Here is a 23077-nt window from a genome sequence, read left to right as displayed (position 1 = left end):
CAAAGACAAAATAACAATGTTAAAATAAAATAAAATTACAACCTGAAATTACTTTACAAACAATAATAAAAAGATAAAATATCTTCCGTGTCAATAATAATCCCCAAGTTTTCTGGTTATTCATTATTTCATATACATATAATATTAATGATCAACTTTTGGATGAAGTGCAGTTTACAGTGAAATGTTCCTGGTAACGATTATCTGCAAAAAGCTATGAACATTAAAGGCTGCTAACACATTTTAGGCGGCAAAAAAAGGCCTATAAATAATCAGGAATGGCTTAGATTCAAGTAAGTATAGGGAAAGCTTCACTGAAGAAAAAACGCAAGAAATAAGTCTTTTTCGCGCATTTAAGTGCACTGCGAGATAACTGTGCATTATTGAAAATGACTACCTATTCCAGATTATTTATAGGGCTATTTTTGTCAGTTAAAATTTTGTACGTTCCAACTTTTGGCCGATAGAAACCTTAAAAGTTCATAGTTTTCTTAAGATAATCGTTACAAGGAGAATTTAACCGTGAACTGCACTAGATCCAAACATTTTAACTAAACCCCGAACAAACATATTATGCAAATCTGAATTTTCAAAATAGCAGCTTGATTGTTCATTTAGGATGATTTTACAATAAATATGAAATGTAGATGCCTCTTTTGGTTACAAAATTCCACTGTTATTTTTTAATTAATCAGCACCAATAAAGCACAAGATCTCAAAAACAGCATTTGGGGGAAATACTGGTGAACAAACATATTATGCAAATCCAAAACAAAGCAACAAAAAAAAGGTTTTTTGGCACTTTTCTCCTCTTTTAAAGATTGATTATGATAAAATAATATTTTTTTAAGGGATTTATGCATTAATTATTATGAAATATAGTATAAGGTAGAAATTAATGATTTTTCTAAATAAGAAATGACTGAAAAAAAATAAATTCGATCCCTATCACTTTAGAGGACAGCTGCTGACCCTCAGTCTTATGGATGAACCTAAACACATGTTAAAGATAAAAATTACCCTGAAAAGTATACAAAAAAAAAAATCTTTATTTTGAGGATGATGACCTTTCAGATGCTCCTGTTGGTGGTGATGGTGAGCCAAATGTTATCTAAGTACATGCCCATTACAACAACTTGTCTATTAAGCTATGTACCATTTTTTGTAGTCATAGCAGCCTCCAATGGAGCCTTCCGACAAGAAATATAACCATCTTCTAAAAACTACAGTATTCACCTTATGAATTGAAGTAAATAAAATTGCAATTCTTTTCTTTTTTAATAATGCTAGGCTGGAGGATGCTATAACTACAAAAATTAGATCATAGTTTAATATATAAGTTGTCATCATGGACATGCACTTTGATAACATTTGGCTCACCATCACCACCAATAGGGGCATCTTAAAGGTCATCATCCTCAAAATCAAGATTTTAAAATAGATTTTTTCAACACACCAAAAAACATTTTTGTATAATTTTCAGGGTAATTTTTATCTTTAACATGTATTTAGGTTCATCCATAAGACTGGGGGTCAGCAGCTGTCCTCTAAAGTGATAGGGATCGAATTTATTTTTTTCAAACATTTCTTATTTAGAAAAATCATTAATTTCTACCTTATACTATATTTCATAATAATTAATGCATAAATCCCTTAAAAAAATATTATTTTATCATAATCAATCTTTAAAAGAGGAGAAAAGTGCCAAAAAACCTTTTTTTGTTGCTTTGTTTTGGATTTGCATAATATGTTTGTTCACCAGTATTTCCCCCAAATGCTGTTTTTGAGATCTTGTGCTTTATTGGTGCTGATTAATTAAAAAATAACAGTGGAATTTTGTAACCAAAAGAGGCATCTACATTTCATATTTATTGTAAAATCATCCTAAATGAACAATCAAGCTGCTATTTTGAAAATTCAGATTTGCATAATATGTTTGTTCGGGGTTTAAAACTAATAAGGCATGATTTTAGTTTTAACTACCCCTATCTTAATAACTACATAAAAAGCTCAGTTTAAATATTAAATTTAAGTAGAGGTAGTTTGATATTTTACTTATTATTCAACTTGCAAATTGACCGAGTATTTTTCATTTATAACTCGATCAGAATAATATTATTTTCGGCAAGCTAAAAAATGGCATACAATTAATATAACTTGATCGTAGCAGTAAATACACAAAATTTCTTTTGATTTAGTAGATTTTTATTTCTACTCTTTTACTCTAAATAAAAAATACGACATTTGACTATAAAAAAGGAGAAAAATAACTCAATTGACAAGTATAATGGTTTTAATCAAATCTATTCTTTTAAATTATATACCTAGTAGAATCATATTTATGAGGATTTTGGGTGTATTTACTATTTATTGGTGATATTTTTCATGTGGCCAAAGAGACAGATTCATTCTTTGGTATGCAGGCTATATGTAATGATTACATTAAATAAGCACCAAAAAAATCCGCCAAAGACCACCGACTCCTACCAAAACGCAAAACCCGCATGCAGTAAATCACGAATTTGTTTATAAGTATATTTCTTTCATATTAAATACACCCACAACTATTGGCCCACATACCAAAGGATTTAGTTATTCTCGTATTTGACCACAAAAAAATTTTTAACGACTAATTTTAATCATTAAATTCAAATTAAACTTATCAAAACGCTAGACTTAATTGGTATTCCTATATTAATCTACTAGCGGCTACGCCCCTAGAAGCCTCTAGGGCCACTGGTAGGAGGGGGAAAAGTCGACCTCATCCTATTTTAAATTTAAGTTTCAAAAGAGTAAAAAATATTTTTTGGGGGAAGACACCCTCTCCAAAAGTAGTTTAAAACCTTCCCAGGACCTATAAGAAGCTTCACTGTAAAGGAGTACAATTTCGGTTCAGCGGTTAGCGAGATCCTTCGAGACAGACAAAAAACGCTTACTACTTTATATAATAGGATAAGTTAAAATATTTAGTAGATAGGAATATCTAATCCAGTATAGCTTCGAGGCCAATTAATATCCGCTGGATTATAACCGCTTTATCAGCCATACCGAAAAATCATGTACAGCATCGTATTACAGACACTTTTTCACAAATATCAAAATAAAATTTACAAAATGAATACCAGTTTTATAAGATCAGGCCTTCTCGTTTTAGATTTCAGATAATTCTAGTATTTGATGACTAAAATATTTGATGAAACTTATTTTGCTAGGTATAATTCACGGGAATAAAATACAAATGATAATATTATGCAAATATATTGAAATTATAAATCAAATATGTAACTTTTAAACTGGATTAGTAGGTATTTAAACGATAATGCAACAATTATTTAAGAACTTTTTACTTGGTTTGTCCGCTCTGTTTTACTTTTGTATAAATTTTATGAATATTTTTATTTCTTTTTTATATTTGTAGATACTTTTCCACAATAGTAAAGTGTTTTATATTATTTACATTAGGTATTGACTTATTAAGACTTGATTATTTCTATTATAATAACTTATCAAAAGGATCCGAACTATCATCTTTGCTTTTTAAAAGGTCTTCTGTTGGAATATTGTCGAGAGAATCATCATCATTAAGTACACCATCACCCTCGCCTTCTCCGTCTAATTCAAGATCTTTGAGGTCATCCACTTTGCTTTTAAGATCATCCAGCAAATCCTCCGCCGTTGTTTCATCCACGAATGGTGGTTTAATAAAAACATTACTGGGTTTCATTTGATTGTTTTGTTCAGTTGTTTCATCATTTTCGTCCATAGACTTATCTTGGTCTTTATCATCAACTGATTCATCATGATCTTTTTCATCAACTGATTCATTATGATCTTTCTCATCAACTGATTCATTATGATCATCATTTTGTTGATCTGTTGATTTTTCATGATCTTTTTCATCAACGGAGGAATCATGTTCATTTTTAATAACTGTCTCACCGTCATCCATAGATTTTTCATGGTCTGTTTGATCAAATGAGGATTCGGGATCATTTTCATCAGGCAGCTTATCTTGAACAGTGGTGTCAGAGAGTTTAGCAACGTCTACTGATAAGGGTTTCAGGCTTTTGGTCAATTCTGGGTCAAGATCGACTACAGATTCATCAATAACTATCTCAGCATCCATATCACCTTCTCCTTCGGCATCGAGCTGTTCATCAATGTCAATTACTTGAACTTGTACATTGTATTTCGGTGCCTTTTTCTTCTTTTTGCTCTTTGATTTGGAAGATTTTTTGAACGGTGTATTCTTTTTTCTGGCCGCCCTTCGTCTGGCATTTTTACGGGCATTTTTAGCTTGTTCGCGTCTACGATTACTGGCTGCTATCAAATCCTCAATGTTATCCTCATAATCGTCGGATATTCTGTCGAGGTAAACTCTTAAAAATTGCATGTTATATAGCTCGTCGCATTCACGCACCTTGACACCGGGACTGCGCGTGTGGTTGGTGTTTTTGATGTGCTTGTTCAACTTCTTCTGTGCGTCGAATGTCTTGTAGCATACGGTGCAAAGAAAGATCTTCAGGTTGGAGGAAAAGACTATCTTAGATTGATACATATTAGCACCCTGAAATAAAATCAAAATTAGAAATTTGCATTTGATTTTTATAATTAAATTAAGACCCCATTGCAGCAAAATAAATTATAATAAGGCCTCATTGCAACTAAATCACTTTGAAACGAGTGATTAACTACCTAAAGATTCTTCAAAAATAAAATGGATCTTACGGGATAAGATATTGGACGATAAATTAATATAAATCCCCAATGATAAAACAGGGGTGTATATTCTGCACAAGATTCATCTTTCCCCTGCTGCAAAATTTTTTATTTGTGGTGTTTTCCATCGAGGACGGGAAAAAAATGGAAAAATATTTACAGAACCCTTAATTTTATTCATATTATCCCTCTCTTGTATATTCTTTTAGTTTTTAACATGGAGAAGGGGAGGAAAATGGAATAAAATGTTTTCAGTTCTCCTAATTTTTTCATCTTTTTCCCCCAGCTACATATATTTTATTTTTTATCCCATCTTTAGCAGGGTCAATTTTGCAATATATACACCCCTGTAATAGAAAAACCAAAATTATCCTTGCCGTAGAAGTTTGGACACAACTAGTAGTGAAACAACCAAATAATCAAATGGCAAATCAATCAATCAAAAAAAAAAACCAAATAAAATTAAATTTAAATACCCAATGTTTTTGAGCATGTTGACTTGCTTATAATTGGTTATAAATCAAAATACCCCCCCCCCCCCGGGCTGCATCCAAAATCGGACTGAACCAACCTAATATAAAAAAATTTAATAAAATTACATTTTTCGATGATGATTGATTGGAAGATTTTTTATGTTTGCTGGATGGTATTTGTACTATATCATCTTCACTGTCCCAACTTATGGCCTGAAATAAATTATTGACGTATTAGTGTAAAAGTTTGAAAACAAACTATAAAAAGCTTTGGGTTTAAAAATATTGAATTCGTTGCAAATGCTAGGGACAGTCGTTGGGAAAAAAATACTTATCAGAATATTTATTGTTATTTCATTTCATATATAAACTAAGTGTAGAAAGCAAGAAAAAATTAATAGCAGAATGCAGTGTTCTGGAGCCGGAGCCGGAGCCGGAGCCGGGAGCCGGGAGCAGCAACATTTTTGGTGGAGCCGGAGCCGGATCCGGAGCCGAATTTTTCGTTAAAAACGGCTCCGGCTCCGGACTAGCTAAAAATGATTTTTTAAAGTAATATTATAATTTGGCAACGGTCTATTTCCATATAATAAACTGAAAAACTATTGTTACTTAACAAATAGACACACATCCTTCTACTTTTATATAGCTTTAATAAAATAAAAGCAAAATATTTTATATTATTTATTTTATTTTATCAAATTCAATAATGAAAAAAAAATGATATATTAATTTTAAGGTAGGAGCCGGAGCCGGAGCTGGAGCCGGAGCCGTATTTCCAAATACGGCTCCGCGGAGCCGGAGCCGGAGCCGCATCAAAATTATACGGCTCCGGCACCCTGGCAGAATGGATATATAATATACGTGGATATATTGACAGGTTAAAAAAATTGTCGTCAATTTAGGTTACCTACATTGACCATCACTTATGGTTAATTCGTTCATCAAGTAGAAGGGGATGTGGTAAGGGTAAAGGAGGTGTAATGGACTGAAACGTTATTTTAGCCAGCTACAAAGTTCATTTTATTAGAGTATATGATTATCTCATGTAAGATCCAAGTAATAATAAATCCATTCATAGCGGACTTGCAAGTTGTTTGTTGGTTCAATCTGGTAAAGTGCATTGCATAAGTAGAAGCATTTAAATGTTTTCAAAAATTCGGCGACAGTTACAATAAGATATGGGCGTTATTTTCGGGATTGAGATGGTTTCGTTGTTACAGTTCTACACAGTAACAAAATAAAGCCATAAGTATAAAATTCCTCTGCTCTATCTGGTATATTAAAAAATTACCCACTGAAAATTCTATTCTTTAAAAAATCCCACACAAATTTTCAACAAGAAACAATTTATTGCTTTTTCCCTCTAAGTGCCTAATCTAGGACAGAACCCCATACCTCCCCCTTAATTTGGAAATTAATAATAATTAAAGATGAAAGGGGTAGTTTATCGTTTGATAGTTTCTTACATTAGGTTAGGTTATATTGGGTAAAGGGTAGCTCCGCCGGGTTATTGTCATTCGCAGGGGAAAGGCATGAAGACAAAAACTACCTATATTGTAATTGATTTGTTTGAAAAATAATGGAGGGGTCCTGTGCTTGCTATGTTCTTAGGGGGAAAGTACAAGTATTTTAAAAATGTTAAAACTTTAAAAGATTAAGAATTAAAATTTTTGAAAAAGTAATCGATGTCTTTAATGAATGCCTTCGGAATATTTTCATATATGTACTGTACACATAGTGCTTCAAATTCACATAAAGTATAAACTGAGGGGTGTTTGAAGGAAAAGCAAAGAAAACATAAATAACTACCTTTATTATCATAGAATTTTGATTAGGTATTTACTATAATTAGTTTAGGTACTTTCCGTAATAGTCATAGAATAGTAGATATAGAATTTTAATAGATACTCAGATAAAAATCATAGAATACTAGGTACCTTTCTTTTTTTCGACTTTTGATTAGGTACTGGTTGTGTGTTTTTCAGGTACTCAGATTCATAATCATCTCCAACCTAAATCATAGTTATTTATCAGATATAATAATGAAATTTTATATGATTGGCTTACAAAAAGTGGTAGGTATTCCTCGTGTAAAATTGTCTGTGATACAATGCTATACAAGATTTTTCAGTATGGCTGAGAACCAGTTCTAGTCCAGCAGATGTTAATCGGTTTTTGAGCCATACTAGAATAGTTATTTATAGCTATTCTAGTATGGCTCAAAATAGAATAGTTATTTATAGCATCGTCCTGTCTCTTTGCTTTGCCCTGCCATCAAAATCCTGGAGCGATTAATTCTTCCTGCACTTTCTGAATCCCTTGAAATACCTGTTTTTCAGCATTGTTTTCGTAAAAATCACTCCACAGTTTCAGCCCTGAACGATTTTAATGACCAAGTTGCTTCCGGTTTCAGCAAGAAACGACCACCAGACAGAACAGTTTTGCTGCAAATTGATTTAAGCAAAGCTTTCGACATGGTGTCTCATGATAAACTCTTGAAAGACCTCGGACAATCTTCCCTTTCAGATCCTCTGAAGCGTTGGTTTAACTGTTATCTGAAAGGAAGACAATCTCGTGTCAACTTCAGAAACACTACATCCAAACGTAGAAATATTAGAGCTGGAGTCCCCCAAGGAGCTGTAACATCACCAATCCTGTTCAACTATTACCTGAGGAATCTCCCAAACCCACCCAAGAATGTCCAAGTGGTCCAGTATGCAGACGACATCTCTATTTATTCTACTGGTTTAGACATAAATGCTCTTACTGAAGCCATCAATAAGTTTGTCCCTAAGGTCATTGAGTTTCTCAATGAAAGAGAGCTGATAGTGTCACCAGAAAAGTCAACAGTAACTCTGTTCACTCCAGATACCAAGGAATACAAGATCCACCCAAAAGTTCTGATTAACAACATCCTGGTCAAACTTGAACATGAACCTAAACTTCTTGGTGTCACATATGACACTATGTTAACCTTCTCCAAGCACATAAGAAACGTCACAAGCACAGCTGATACCAAAATCAATATGCTGAAGTCTCTCTGTGGCACTGACTGGGGCCAAGATAAAGAGACAATGACAATGACTTACAAAGCCATTGCCAGAAGTGCTATGGAGTATGCCTGCCCTATTTGGAGCCCAATCATCTCTGACTCCAACTGAGAAAAATTACAGGTATCTCAAAATAAGGCTCTCAAAGTTTCCACTGGCACACTGAAAATTACTCCTTATCAACACATACATCAAGAAACCAAAGTGTTACCTATTAGGGAGCACTGCATGATGAAAACAAAGCAATATCTGCTTACCTGTCATCTCCCAGAACACCCAGGCAACAAACACGTTGATAAGCCTTTACCTGCCAGAAAACACCTGAAACCAACCATTCAAAACTTCAGAAATAGCATACAACAACATCTTCCAATTAATGCTGATAACAGAAAAGCCAAACTGAAAGCTATTCACACATCTGAAGTTAAAAACACTCTAGAGAATCTTCCCCCAAATGACGTTTTGGGTTGCAAACCCCCTGAAATTAACAAAGAAGAACTTTCTCTTCCCAGACATGTTAGGACCCAGCTCTCGCAACTTAGATCTGGTTTTAGTCGCAAACTAAACTCCTACCTAACAAGACTTGACAATACAGTTGAAGATAAGTGCCCCAACTGTAGCTACGTTCCTCACGACACTGCACACCTTTTTAACTGCCCTGACGACCCCACAACCCTGACAGTTGTATCCCTATGGACAAAGCCTAAACAGGCTGCTGAATTTCTGAAGCTCGACGAAGGATCTACCTGATAAATTTCAATATAAGACGCAAAATACATGTTGTTGGGAGATGCATGTGACAAATCTGTGGAGGCTAATCAATCAATCAATCAAAGTTATTTATAGCATTGTAATGTATTTTTGACAGCGTATGATGAAAATTATATGTAATTTAACGCAATACGTGATTTTTCAGTATGAATGATAACCGGATTATAATAAGTTTCGAAGCCATACTGAAAAAAAATATACCTCCAAGAATTTTGTCTTCTTTATTTCTCTTCCAGATCTTGACTTTATATTTTGCACCACTGGCTGCTCTTTATTTCTCTCCTCCCATCTTCTCTCACGCTCCTTCTGCTTTTTAGATTTCGGAGGCTCAAAGTTGTCATCCCGCTCACCAACTTCGGGGAATTGATCATCATCTGAATCCTAAAACGATAAGGTAAGATATTTCTCTTGCTCTATTAACGTCAAACGCCTAATTCAGCAGCAGTAAACACAATTTGAAAATTTGAAAGGCCCAACACTAGAACCCCCATCCAAGCAACTGTTCCTGGACATTCAAAATTACTTGTTCAAAAACAATAATGAACAGAACATAACCAAATCTGGTTGAAGACAATTCCCCTAATAATAATATTAACTTAACTAATCTGACATAGCAGCAGTGGCCAAAAATTTTAACGCCTTAATTATGAAGATGTTTTGGAAAACTTCCTAAATACTTTAGATAAAAAGCTTTTACATTAATGTCTTTAAAAAATTACCCGGTGGAAAAACTTTTGTACCTGAAAGAAAGCAGCAGGCAGCCTAACTTTTCTGCCGGATCTTGTTTGTTTTGAATCGTCTGGTAGTTTGTTATTTTTACCCTAAAAAATATCTAAATTACAAAGATGAATATGAATATGAAAAAGTACCTTCATACGTCCAACTTTTACTCAAATCAATTTATTGAACTTTCACACACAGTTATGAGTAAGAAAACTTTTCTTTTATGTTTCAAATAGGTTTTTAATAAATCTGTCTATTAATTGTCTTTTTCCTTTTTCCAACATCTTTACTCCTAAGTCCTAAGATATTATAGGCTGGCGAAACAAAGATATTCTAATCTAACCTTTTTAGCCTGGGTGTTAACAACTTCCTCTGGTTCAAAATCACTTTCCTCCTCAATGAATGGCTCCGGCTCCCAGACACCCTCCTCGTCTGAGCTACCAGCATCCTCTGTGCTCTAAATAAAGAGTAGAAACTGAACTAATATGTATTTATATACCTACATTATACATCTTCAACTACTTTTAGCCAAAAATGAATAAAAGGAAAATTCTGGTTTTGAAATCTTCATTGGGGAAGATTAGGATAATTTAAATTATCAATCACATTTATTTTATTTACAATGCCTCATAAAAAAAACATTATTATAGTATCTTTTCTGTATGGCATTGAACCAACAATATCATTGAAACTAATATGAATAAAAATTCTTTCTTGGGGAAAATATAATATGTCTTCAGGACAATTTCTTTCGCTTTAAATATCAAAAGAGAAATCCTTTAAACCTAGTAATCTTAATTATGTTTACCTTTTTACTAATTTTCAGCAGAATTGGCTTTACAGGTTTCTGAAAAAGAAAATAAGATTGGTACCTAATTTATTGATATTTTATATGCCAACATTCGCAGGTGTAAATTTGTACGAAATTGTCCGGCTTTACCATAGCTTTGTTTTATAATTAAAAAATAAATGTACAATTTTTACAAAAGATTCTTCACCATAGCTTTGTTTTATAATTTAAAAAAATGTACAATTTTTACAAAAGAACATTTAAAATAATTACTAGGTAATAAAATAATAAGTAGAAAGGGGGGGGGGGGCGTAAATGACATTTAAACGTAAACCGTGAGCAAAATGGTCTAAATATTGAGCTAGACACTTGAAACTTTGTACATAAGCCTAGTCGGTAATATCCTCCTAGAAATTTTTTTTTAATTTTGAAAATTTGAGTGCATTTTTTCTAAAGTTTGTGTGTCGTATATCAAATATAGGTTTTTTAGTTTTGGTCCCAAAATTGCTGAATCATCTTAAATAATGTCCTTATGAATAGACATAAAGTATTAAAGGAAAAGACTTAAGAAAAAACAATTAAGTGAGTTTTACATCAAATTACACTAAAACAGGCCAAAAAAGGCTTAAAAATCCCATTTCCGCAATGTTTTCTTACCTAACCTTAAAATAATTTTTTTTTTTCATTTAGATTTAGTATCTACAGGACTAGGCTTATGTACCAAGTTTCAAGTGTCTATTTCAATATTTAGACCATTTTGCTTACGGCTTACGTTTAAATGTCATTACGCCCCCCCCCCCCCCCTTATTTAAATCAATAACTACCTAACTGCTTTTAACACCTCTTTCTTTTTACTTTTTTTTATGTAGCAAGAAGCTCCAATATAAATATGGGCTGTACACAATGTACATTTGTCCATCTATAATATGTCTGACTGAGTCACTCTCTGGTGTATTTGTTATGCTATGCTACGTAACTTTATACTGTCCTTCCTTGTTGATATAATAAATTGCTAGATAGTTTAAATAAATGTGATTAAAAACAATAGGTAACCTTACCTTTGGTTCTGCATCCAAATCAACCACCTCCACCGCCCCCTTGCCTTTGCCCCTTCCGCCCGCAAGCCCTCCCCTACCACCTCTACCGGCGAGAACTCCTCTGCCTCTGCCGGCTGCTGCGGCCCCGTGCGCGGCTTTAATATGTGTCTTCCAATGGGTCACCATTTCAAAACCGGCCTTGAAAGATTTCTTGCAAATGTCGCAGACAAACACTCCGTCATTGTACTGGAAGCTTGGCCGTAGACCGACAGCACCCGGTTGTCCGCCGGGTCTTTGAGGGCCGCCAGGTCTAGCGGCTCCACGGACCGCTGGACTTTTATTAAGACCTTTTTTCTTTGCCTCGGCCGCCATTTGTTCGCGTATTTTCTTTTCTCGCTCCTCTCGCTGCTTTTTAGCCACAAGAGCCATTGCCTCCTTAAAAAAACGACGAATTGAATTCGCAAGGGAGGAGTGGGGTTTTAATGCAACCATCAACTTTTCGAAACATATTTTTGCTTTAAATCATGTGAAATGATACAAAAAAAAACATTTTTTAGATTTATAGTACTAGCAACTACCGGCCTGAACCGTTGTAAAAACTTTTTGGAGCAGCAAAGAGTATTATGTGGAGATAGGTTTCGTGATGGATTTGCCTTGAAAATACCAAAAAATGGCTAAACGGCTGAGCCGCCAGCCGTTAGCCGTTACTTTTCCAACTTTTTGTTCGATTTTGGGAAAATAGACCTATCAAGGATTACTCATACAAAATTTCAGATCGAAATTCGAATTCTAAGTGCCATTTACACATTGATTACGAAAACTCCCCCCCCCCCCCTAATAAATTGTAATTAATCAAAACATGAAACGGCTGCATTTTTTATCAAATAGTAATACTTGCTAGAATTGTACCTTGTATATGAAACATCTTTAAAATAAAAGAAAAAAATAGGATTTATAGTTAATATTAATGTGAGAACTAGTTACCTAACTAAAATCATAAGATTAATATTGATATTATAAGGATTTCTCTATATAAAATACTAAAAGGGACAGTAATTATCTAGCGATTCTGTAATATTATACAAGTAATTAGTAAATTAGAATTTTGTTCTGTCTAAAGATCTAAAACAATTACCTGGCGTTTCTTAAGTTCAGCCTCTTTTGCTTCCTGGATTTTTCTCAACTTTCTCTCTTTCTCCTCTTTTTCATAGGCCTCGGGATCCTTAATAATTATATATGATAGGTCATGTAGCTTATTCTAAACAGATTGAACATAAATCATATAAAAATTTTTTAGGTTTGCTATTATCTAGGTACCTAATAAAAAGTTTCGGTTTCAATATGAAAGTTTGTTCAAAACATAATATATATATGCTAATAAAAGTTTAAAGTCATAATAGTATATTATTAGTAGATAATAGGTAATAAAGTTGTAGGAATACTTTAGATATTCAACAAATACAACACAGTCCTATTCAATACATACACAGATTGGGCTTTCAGATGTAGGCCTCGCAATCGATGTATTGGTAATCTGTTAGGTGTTATTCAACATAAAACCTTAAGAGTTTGAACAGAAAAGGAGCTAATGAAAATAAAAGTCTCGCCTAATAAAAATGAAACGATGTAGCGGGTTTCTTCGTATTTTCAAAGTAGGTTTTTAGGTTAGGTAAATGTTACCTAATGATTGCCCCGTAGGGTTAGAGCCGCCCGCAGGGACTAGAAATAGGAGAAAAGCTACTGTGAAAATACGACGAAACCCGCTACTTCGTTTTCTTTACATGATCCAATAAAACTTACGGTAATATTGTGAGAACTCTTCATGTGAGAATGTAGGTTGTCCTTGTACCAAAAGCTGGCCAGACAAAGTCTGCAGGTCAACCCATCGTCTTCATCTTCTAACAACTAAAACAGAAAAATGTTAGAACCATCCTTTGGAATTTTAACATTCTTTCATTCATTTAAAGGTTTTTATTTTATTTTATTAGAATTTCCATGTAACTTTAGTTTTAAATAACTATTCCTAAGGTAATACGGCACAATAAATTTAAAATCGGATAAAATCCAAATTGTAGAATATCCTATTACATGCCTAAAGCAGTAAGTTTTTTGTCTGTAGCCTAAGATTTCGAATACTACAGCACTGAAATGAGTACTAATTTATAGGGAAGGTTCATATAGGTCCCAGGGTTGTTTTAGGCTATTTTTTTCAAAGATTATTTAAAGCTATTTTATTGCGCTTACCCTACCCTTTAAATAAAGGATACCTAGATGTATTGGGCACATCCGCTAGTATTGTATATTAAAAACAAAATCTAAATGCTAGGTACACTAACCTTAACCGAAGGCGTAAATTCTTTTGGTTTTCTGCCAACATTTGAAGACCCGATGCGTTCATATGGCTTTCTTTGTTGCACAGTTGTCGGGGTAGTTTTTGTTGGGGTAGAATTTACACTAGTAGACTTCGCTTCTGCATTTGTAGACGACGAACTGACTGGTGTTACGGTTAGACCTTAACAAAATGTAAATTACTAGTGGCTCCTCACTGTTTATCCCTTCCTCTTTCTAATTGAGAACTATCAAGCATTGACGATCATAAAAAAAAATTCCATTCCGTCAGAACGCTATTTTTATTTTAAATTATTCCACAAATTTTAGAATTGGCTACTGTATGTTTTTTCCCCTTATTTACTTTGATTTTTCTATGCCATAAAAAAAGGCTAAGCATTGAAGCAATCAAAGGATGAGCTCGAGAGTTCTATATATCTACCTGTAGGCTTAACATCAGGAGTGTTGTTGGCAACAACAGCTGTTGAACCATTATTTGTTGGGGCAACAGCTGGTTTTGCAGGAGGAGTGACACCAGGTTCGATTTTGGGCACCGCTTTCATGCTTGTGGTCGCTTGCTCATTCATGGACTAAAATATTACTTATTATCTATCTAGTATTGTTATAGTTAAGTTATCACACAAGCCTAAAAGTAACCTTAACTGCGAGAATTTTTCAGTAGTTTCGCCGGACGTAAGAACAAAAATTTAACAATCCGAATAAAGTGGAGAATGAACTCACACACTTTGAGCAGTGGAAAAAGGCAGTGAAAGAGAGAATACTTTGCGATGGTTAATTCCTAGTATTGTCTTAACTTTTCAACCTATAACTTTAATCTACAAAAGACGCAATTTATTTCATGATCCATGATCTTATCCCCTATGATCCCTGGGAAGAAGTTCACAAGTAAACTAGTTTTAAGAAAGGGAAAAAAATTATGAATAAAGCTTTCATTAACTCACAGTAACCCTAAATTCAAAATCCATTACAACATCTTCTAGCAGAAAATAATTTCACAAGTGTAATCAAAAACTAAGATAAAAAATTTAACATATAATGATATTAATACAGACAACCAGATAATAAACCATATAATATATACCCCAGCTGTTTATTAAGCCAATTACCTGTTTAGTCGAAGTTGTGATTGGTGTAAAGGCAGAGGTTGTCATTATATTGTGAGTATTCAATTCTGGAAAATCATCCTAGAACAATATTCTATATTAATTTAAAAATTAATAGGTACCTAAACAAGTTTGAATTTAATATTGAAATTTATATGTTACAATAGCTACTAAAGAAACATTATAACATTAATATTTGCAGTTTTTATTCTACTCGAAAGGGTACAGAACAAAACGCACAATATCAATTAAGTGGTTAAATGTCACTCTACCACTTGAACTAATAAAAATCTTAAAACTGCACTTGACCGTTACCAACAATTTTTTTAAAAATTCATACAGTCGCTAGGAAGATTCTATGTAACAAACAGACATGCATCCCACCTCTTTTATAACAGGACTGACGGCTATGCGCCAAGAGGGCAATAAGAGTACTTTCTAACCAATTCGAAGGGTTATTTGTCTTGGGACAACGAGAACCTTATTCGTTTATCTGGTTAGCGAAATCTTTCAATACAGACAGACACACATCCTTCCTCTTCAATAATATGATAAAATCTATATAATGTGGGTATACCTGAGAAATCTTTTGTGCTTGCATGGCTTGTGCAACTATATCTTTCCTTCTTTCAAGCAGAGATTGCACCTAAAACAACAAGATTATTCTCCATAAAAACTTAGGCCTATGTACTTAGAGATAATTTACTAAAAATCTTAGCTAAATTGCTAACCTACATTATAATATATCCAAGAAAGCTATAAAAAAATCATATTTAGCTTCCCGTACAGGTAATTGAAAGTTCAATTGGAATAGATACCAAAATCTTACTTTTTGACTGCTTAAAAGCCACAATTACTCGTAAGGTACTTTTTATAATTTTTATATCAAACGCTTAAAAAAGTAAAAGAATTTCACTTTATACAAGCGAATAACTAAAAAACAACAGAAAAACACGAATTTTGTGTGAAATTTAAAATCCTTATACTGAATGGGATCTCTGATCAGATCTCAACCCCTATTTTTGTTGCTATGCTATTTATTATTTTGTTTGTTTAAGTAGTATCCCACACTACAAAATAATATAATTCACCTCCATTTGTTCAATCTTCTTCTTTTCTTTCACCTTTCTTGTAAGATCTTGAACAGCTGAGCCACTCTAAAATTTAGCAAATTTACAAGTAAGTAAACAAGCCCATTATTTCAATGTCATTCATTTTCTATGCGAAGCTTTTCTATGATTAGTGTACGTCCGTAACGGTTAGCTCTTCTCGTTAATTTAGGCATGTGTTATACCTAACTAATGAACTATTATATCGATTTCAAAATTTGAATGATTATTTTATAACAAGCAACTCAATAATGGTAACCAGTAAGTCCCTACGTCCATTTAACACATGATGACTTTTAATTTAACAATATAATTATCCTATTCGTCTAAAAACAAGAATGTGAGATTTTAAAACACGCACTTAGTTATGATTTTATGCGAGTATGAATACAACACTAACGTGATGCTCGTCGTACCAATTCCATGGCTTATATATTTGTACAGTACTTACTGTGTAGGTGCTGACCGGGACAGAGGTATAGTGTGTACTGGCAGGAACAGCCTCCGCTTGAATATTCTGCAGAAGTTGTCGTCCTTGTCCAACTAAATTATTGTTTGTCCATTATAGTTCTTCTTCAATAGTAAATTCTAAAAATTCTAAATACAGAGAAACAAGGATAAATATGACCAAGCATAACTTGCTTTTTTAAAATCAAATAATGAATGGTCACTACAAGGAAAAAGAATAAAATGGAGGAATAAACGGCATTGAAAAAGACGAAAAAATATCATTGTTCTAGGTATAATGTTTTAAAATTTTAAAGTCAAAGTAAACAGGCAGGTACAAGAGTAGGAAAGATAAAGTTACGAGAAAAAAGCTTTTTATTTTTATGTATTAAAAAAAAACCAAATCATCATAATGGATAAATGCCTAAAAGTTGGCGGCCGTGTTCATCAATAACCAGTTGGCGACCGTGTTCGTCAACAATTAGTTGTCGACCATGCTCATCCACGAGTTGACGTCCCTGTTCGTCAACAAGATGGCGACTTTGTCCGCTGTGAACAACAACCTAATAAAAATATATTCAACATCAATGAATTCATTTTATAACACGACCTTTGTCTGAGCAATGAGCATTCTCACATCACAGTTTAAAGAAACTTATTTATTACACAATTTAATCCGGATTCGAACCTGTCACCTCAGCTCTCCAAGAACAAGGATTAACTACTGACCTGTTGTGGCTGTGTGGTAACAACAGCGGCCTGTGAGCTAGGCGCTCCCTGAATTTTGTAGCTGATCGGTCGGTCATTCTCCCCCTCTTGTTGGTACACAATCACGTGCACGCCTTAATATAAAATATGTTCATAAATCTGCGTACTTCTTGAGATTGTTTCATCATAGGAAATTAAAAATTCTGGCAACTTAGCAAAATAGACCACAGAGAAATGTCAACCTCGTCACTATTTTTACATGACAAGCGTACATTTAAAAACTATAGGAACACCTAGGTGGTAGAACTCTAAAAAGATTCTTCAATATGTATGAACACACGTACGACATAGTAGCAGTAAGTACAATCTATGACAACACATGGTTGCATAAGGTTTTGTTCTGTTTGAATTCGATCGTATTAATGGCGATCACCTGCATTATTACTAACAGAGGTAGGTGTGACAGCCTGATGATGATTGTGTACGAGAGCCGGAGGTGAGACTTGTTGCTGCAGCAGTCGATTGGCAGCGTGGTGCTGCTGGTGTTGTGAGGTCTGTAGATAGCCACCCCCAGACTGTAGCAGACGTACCTCCCCCTAAAAATTCCATAATATAATAATATAGATTTAAATAGGTAGTAACAATTTATGTTTTATTTTTGGGTGTCATCTTTATATTTAAATGGCATTTAACATGTTTAGTAAATGTAATGTTAATATATAACAATTAAGCATGCATTATCGAGGTTTCTAAACATATAGATACACCATACCTACGGTGTTTTATTGAATTGTATTAATGAAGACTATTTATTATTCTTAACGATTTCCGAGCAATACTTTGTATTTAAAGTTATAGAATAGCTGCTCTAAAGACTTGAAATTTCAACAAACTTTGCTACCTGGGTAGTTGTCGCATAGTGGGGTAATAAACCAGTTCGTGTTGCTATTGGCTGGTCAGTCGCCTTAAAAATTTACATATCAAAGTTATCATTACGACGATATAAAATATTATATTTAATTGTGTCGTTGTTCATTATTTATTTGTTGTATTTATTATGCAGAGAAAGAGGGGGCACTGGACTGTAAATAATAATGATAGTGGTAACCATAAATAAAACTAGTCAATTTATCTTATTCGTTGACACAAGAACCTGTAGGTAGTATTTTTATTTAATTTTGATTAATGTCCAAAAGTTTGTACTAATAATTTCATTCAATCTACCTACAGAAGGGGATATTTTGTTCATTGTCATATCTCTTAAGATCCCTAGCTTTCTTTAATGTTACTATATGTACCATCCTATGTAGTGCATGGATTACGACTTCAAAATAATCTCTGTCCCCCATTTCTGGTTTTATGTAAGTGTTCTATAACAGCACATGATAATAATATTCACCTGAAACCCAGCAGCCAAGAGAACATTGTCCAGCAGGTTCAGGTTGGGACCAGCGCCAAATAATTGGTGGTTGGGATTCATCCCGAAAAATATTTACAATTCAAAACACCTTGTTAGAGTAATATTTATTTATCAATATCTGAAAAAGAAAATAAATGTAACTAAACGTTTCTTTATAAATTGTTATTAAGAGTCTGCAAGGTGAAAAACAAGTAACACTTGCGTTTATCCTGAGCTTCCATTCGTTAAGTTAGGACACATTTTAAATTGTTAACATTCCAATATCAGAGGTAAAATTACAGGGTGGCCAAAGACTTATTTTCAAAATAGCATAAAATAGTATGCAAAAAAAAGTAAATAGTATGCAATAGTATGTAAAATTTTTAAAAATAGTATGCAAATTTTTTAAAAATAGTATGCATTTTAAACAAAATAGTATGAAATAGCAAGCATTTAAAACACTATAGGGCCTTAAAATGTTGGTTAGCTATCAGTAATTTGAAATGTCCGTCTGTCCGTATGTCTTAGTTTGGGGGAAACGTGATTTTCTCGGCTCCTATAAAAGATAAAAGGCTGAAATTTTTAGACAACATTCCCATTATTAAGGAGCACAATTAACTATAAAACATCAATGGTGGTAGGACCGCTTTTTAGCAGGTTTTAGGCTATTTTTGTATTTTTCACATTTTTCTCCATATCTTTGGTGTTTATGGTCCGATTTCCAAAAATTTTTCAGTTATAGTATCAAAATTAAATTTCCTGTCGTTTCAAGAAAACAACTATGACGGTCAGACTGCCTTTAAGCAGGTTTTAGGCTATTTTTGTATTTTTCACATTTTTCTCCATACCTTTGGTGTTTATGGCCCGATTTCCGAAGTTTTTCAGTTATATATATCAAAATTAAATTTCCTGTCGTTTCAAGAAAACATCAATAGCGGTCAGACTGCCTTTTTGCAGGTTTTTGGCTATTTTTATATTTTTCACATTTTTCCTCCTATCTTTGGTGTTAATGGTCTATTTTTAAAAATTTTTGTAGTTAAATATATCAAAATTAAATTTCCCGTTGGTTTAAGCATCCAGTGTGTAATTTACTTTGACCGTCAGTCTGTTAGTCATAGTACTGAAATATAAATATTAAGAAATTAAAAACAAATGTTGAAAAGGTTTCGTGATTTTTTCCTAATATACATGCTTTAAACAACTAATATCTAAATTCTTATTTATTTGTTTGTGCTTTGCTACTTATGGATGTTGTCATCCTTGTTGTTCATATATAGGACAATCCGGTCCAAAAGTATGTAGCGCAGCGATAACACTAAATACTGAAATAAAACTGATATACTAGATATGGCATATTTATTTAAAGTAGATCGACACATTCCAATAGTATACAATTGATTCTAAATTCTTAAAACCAGCCTATCTATGATTAGAAAGTACGTAGCATTTTTAACATTTTTCATATAGACAGTAGCTGCGCTATTTCAAGTTGTGTATGTTCAATTTATACTTTTTACGTCAATATATTGTCGCGGCAGGTTATGTTCAGTGTCAGTATATTGTTTACCTTTACTACAGCTGGGAGTTTTTTTAAGTGCTGCTTTTCTATAAATAGGTTCTCATGTATGTCCGTCCGTACGTAACGGATAGCTCTTGACGATAATTTAGGTATGTTAAAGTTGTCCTATTGTTTTCAAACTGCATTATATGATGTCCGAAACCGTTAGATACTTTATAATTATTGTCAGTATGATTTAATTATGATTCAAAGGAAGATTAGCCACAATTTTATGAACGATTATTTTTAGTTTAATTTTTATCCTATAATATAAGTAGTAGGTAAGTTTGTTTTTCTAAAGCCAAAAGTATGTTGGTCCTAATCGGTTATACTTTTCAGCTAAGCTCATAAAAAACTTGGTTGGTTTTAAGCTATTTTCCTGAGGCGAGGGGCGAAGCAACAAGTGTTATGTAATTGATAAATCAACCCTATCATCTAATTGCAAAAGGGGGGGGGGGTGAGAAATGTGGTCACACGTGACACGACATACCAGCAATTTTATTTTGGGTGCTTCTCCCTTAGTTTTAGAGATAAAATCTTTTTGGTTGTGTCACTAATTACCCCAAGTTTTGGTATCTTTCAAAAAAAATCTTTACATTGAATGTAGAAATACCAATAACTTTCAATAAAGGTACAACAATCTGAACTGAAAGACTACTTTCTTCTGGAAACATTTCTAAAAAAAAATTGAAAACAAAGTAGCGATTTTGCCGTATTTTCACAGTAGCATCTGATAGGTTATTTTAGGTTAGGTAAGTGTTAATGATTGCCCCGCAGGGACTAGAAATAGGAGAAAAGATACTGTGAAAATGCGATGAAACCTGCTACTTGGCTTTCTTTTCATGATCAAAAAAATCAGTTTGTTTTAGTTACCTAAAAATTGAAGATTTATCTGAAATCCAAAGAAATAGTGGAAATAGTATGCAATTTTGGACAATAGTGGAAATAGCATATTTTTTTGGAATAGTTTGCATAGTATGCAAAAATAGTGGAAATAGTATGTTTGTGGCCAGCCTGAAATTAACTTAATGACTGCATCATTGGAACGTATATAATAACTGGTTCTTTAGAATTAAACCCTTTTAATATACTTAATTGTTGAACTCATAACTCTAATTAAATCACAAATAAATCAGAAAATTATTAGTAAATTGACTAGGTAGTTACATAGCTAGATAATAATATAGAAATATTTGGAACTAAAATTAGCAATTTTCACATTTTATTACTGTTTCAAGAAAGGAATTAAATTTTATTGTTTTTAATTTGTAAATTGAAATAAAAATTTAAAAAAAATAGTGATGTAAGCTCTAAATACACCTGTTATAATTACCCAAAATAATAAAAACGGTAACTTGACGGTAAAAACGACGCAATTAAAAGCGTCAACAATCGTTAAGATTAATATTTTACTAACTAAAATTAAAAAATATATTATAACACATATGAAATTGCAATAATACTTTAGAAATCACACCAAAATAGGCTAAAAAAACTTGTTTTTACGCAAAAAACAGATTCTAAGGAAAGTGAAAGCCCGCGTTCCTTAAGGTGTTTGTTTACAGTGGACAGCGTTGGCAGTTTAGTTTATTAAAGTCGGGGCTAAATTGTTAAAATACCTCTTTTTTACCACATAAATTATTTTTCAAAAATCATAAATGAAGGCATTTTAGAACTATTTCGTCATTCTTATGGTAATTACGAATCTAAATGCGATTTAAATGACATAAAAAAGCAATTATATCTGAAAATTTGAAATTAGCAACAAGCTTTATAATGTTGACAGCGCTGTGTAGCTGGGCATCGCGTAATGCCGACATTTTTATATTAATTGTAAATGTCGTCTTTGTTAGAAAATAATATAAATAGATTTTGAGATTATTTTAATTAGATTCGGAATAAATTCTTATATAAAAGGAATGTGATATCTTTTTTAGCAAAGGATTTCGCTAACCACCGAACCTATAAGGGTTTCATTTATAGTAAAGCTTCTTATTAGTCCGTAACTATTAGTGGGGAAGTTACCTTCACCCTCCCAAGAGAAATCAACCATTTTTTACTTTTTCCGTACACAAGTTTAAGTAAAGCCAATGTTTTCAGAACCTAAAGCTTGTTGAAAGTGCAGATCAATTTGCCACCTTTTTGAGATCTTATTGGGCACAGACTAACATTTTGATCTACTTTTGACAACAATATTCTTATTCTAATAGATCATTTTGCTTCTGAAAATTGTATATTTAGGTTTTAATCCATAAATACATTAAAAATATACAAATGATAAATTCATGTAAAAAATATAAATAAAATATAAAATCAGTCATAATAATAAAACATTCAAATAAAGGTAAAAAGTATAAAATAACAAATATAAAAATCACAACAGTAGTTTTATGTATAAAATAAATATAAAAGATATAGTCGCAATATTTTTCAAATTTTCTGGGATAATAATCCTTATAATATTAAAGTATCAGGATGTTTGTATGTTTGTACCAAAGGATCTCGCTAACCGCTGAACCAATACAGTTGTCCTTATCAGTGAAACTTCTCAAAGGTCCAAAGAAGGTTTATAACTATTTATGAGAAGGGTACCTCAACCAGGAAATGTATATCTAATGGTTCTGTGGTAGTATTGTAATTTCACGGGAAATGGGAGAGGATGTGAGACATACCCCTCGGCCTCCATGAAAAAGTTCCATTCCCTTATTATTATATAAAGAGTAGAGTTGTAAAGAATCAGTTTTACACAAAAGAACAAAGATTGTCCAAAATAATTTTCATAACTTAAAACAATTAAATGTTATGATTATTATCCCAGTCCCTGACATGCATCTAATATCT

The 23077-nt window shown here is 32.9% G+C and overlaps 1 protein-coding gene across 1 annotated transcript; it reads right to left on the bottom strand.

Annotated features, from left to right (window-relative positions):
• Positions 1 to 3223: 3223 nt before the first annotated feature.
• Positions 3224 to 18846, bottom strand: LOC145314366 (uncharacterized). Its single transcript, XM_080154251.1, has 21 exons — positions 18679 to 18846; positions 18181 to 18243; positions 17713 to 17875; positions 17301 to 17413; positions 16996 to 17134; positions 16576 to 16667; positions 16107 to 16172; positions 15593 to 15661; positions 15019 to 15096; positions 14334 to 14481; positions 13900 to 14075; positions 13364 to 13468; positions 12699 to 12785; positions 11585 to 11998; positions 10545 to 10583; positions 10080 to 10193; positions 9754 to 9834; positions 9215 to 9394; positions 7130 to 7204; positions 5319 to 5405; positions 3224 to 4567 (listed from the first exon to the last, which is right to left on the bottom strand). Exons 1-21 carry the CDS (start codon positions 18757 to 18759, stop codon positions 3494 to 3496), a joined length of 3444 nt encoding a protein of 1147 aa, XP_080010377.1. The 5' UTR covers positions 18760 to 18846; the 3' UTR covers positions 3224 to 3493.
• Positions 18847 to 23077: the final 4231 nt, after the last annotated feature.

The sequence above is a fragment of the Acartia tonsa genome, chromosome 1 (genome assembly GCF_053477335.1).
Source record: "Acartia tonsa isolate MP-2025a chromosome 1, ASM5347733v1, whole genome shotgun sequence".
Taxonomy (NCBI): Eukaryota; Metazoa; Arthropoda; class Copepoda; order Calanoida; family Acartiidae; genus Acartia; species Acartia tonsa.
This window is presented reverse-complemented; position numbering and strand designations above follow the sequence as displayed.

Bases quoted from the DNA above. Each gene is read 5' to 3' on its own strand.
- LOC145314366 (XM_080154251.1), bottom strand. From the start codon at position 18,759: ATGAATCCCAACCACCAATTATTTGGCGCTGGTCCCAACCTGAACCTG. The intron at 14,482-15,018 runs GTAATTGGCTTA...GTAATATTTTAG, and splicing joins TCACAACTTCGACTAAACAG to TCCATGAATGAGCAAGCGAC. The intron at 13,469-13,899 runs GTTAGTGTACCT...TTTCTGTTTTAG, and splicing joins AATTTACGCCTTCGGTTAAG to TTGTTAGAAGATGAAGACGA.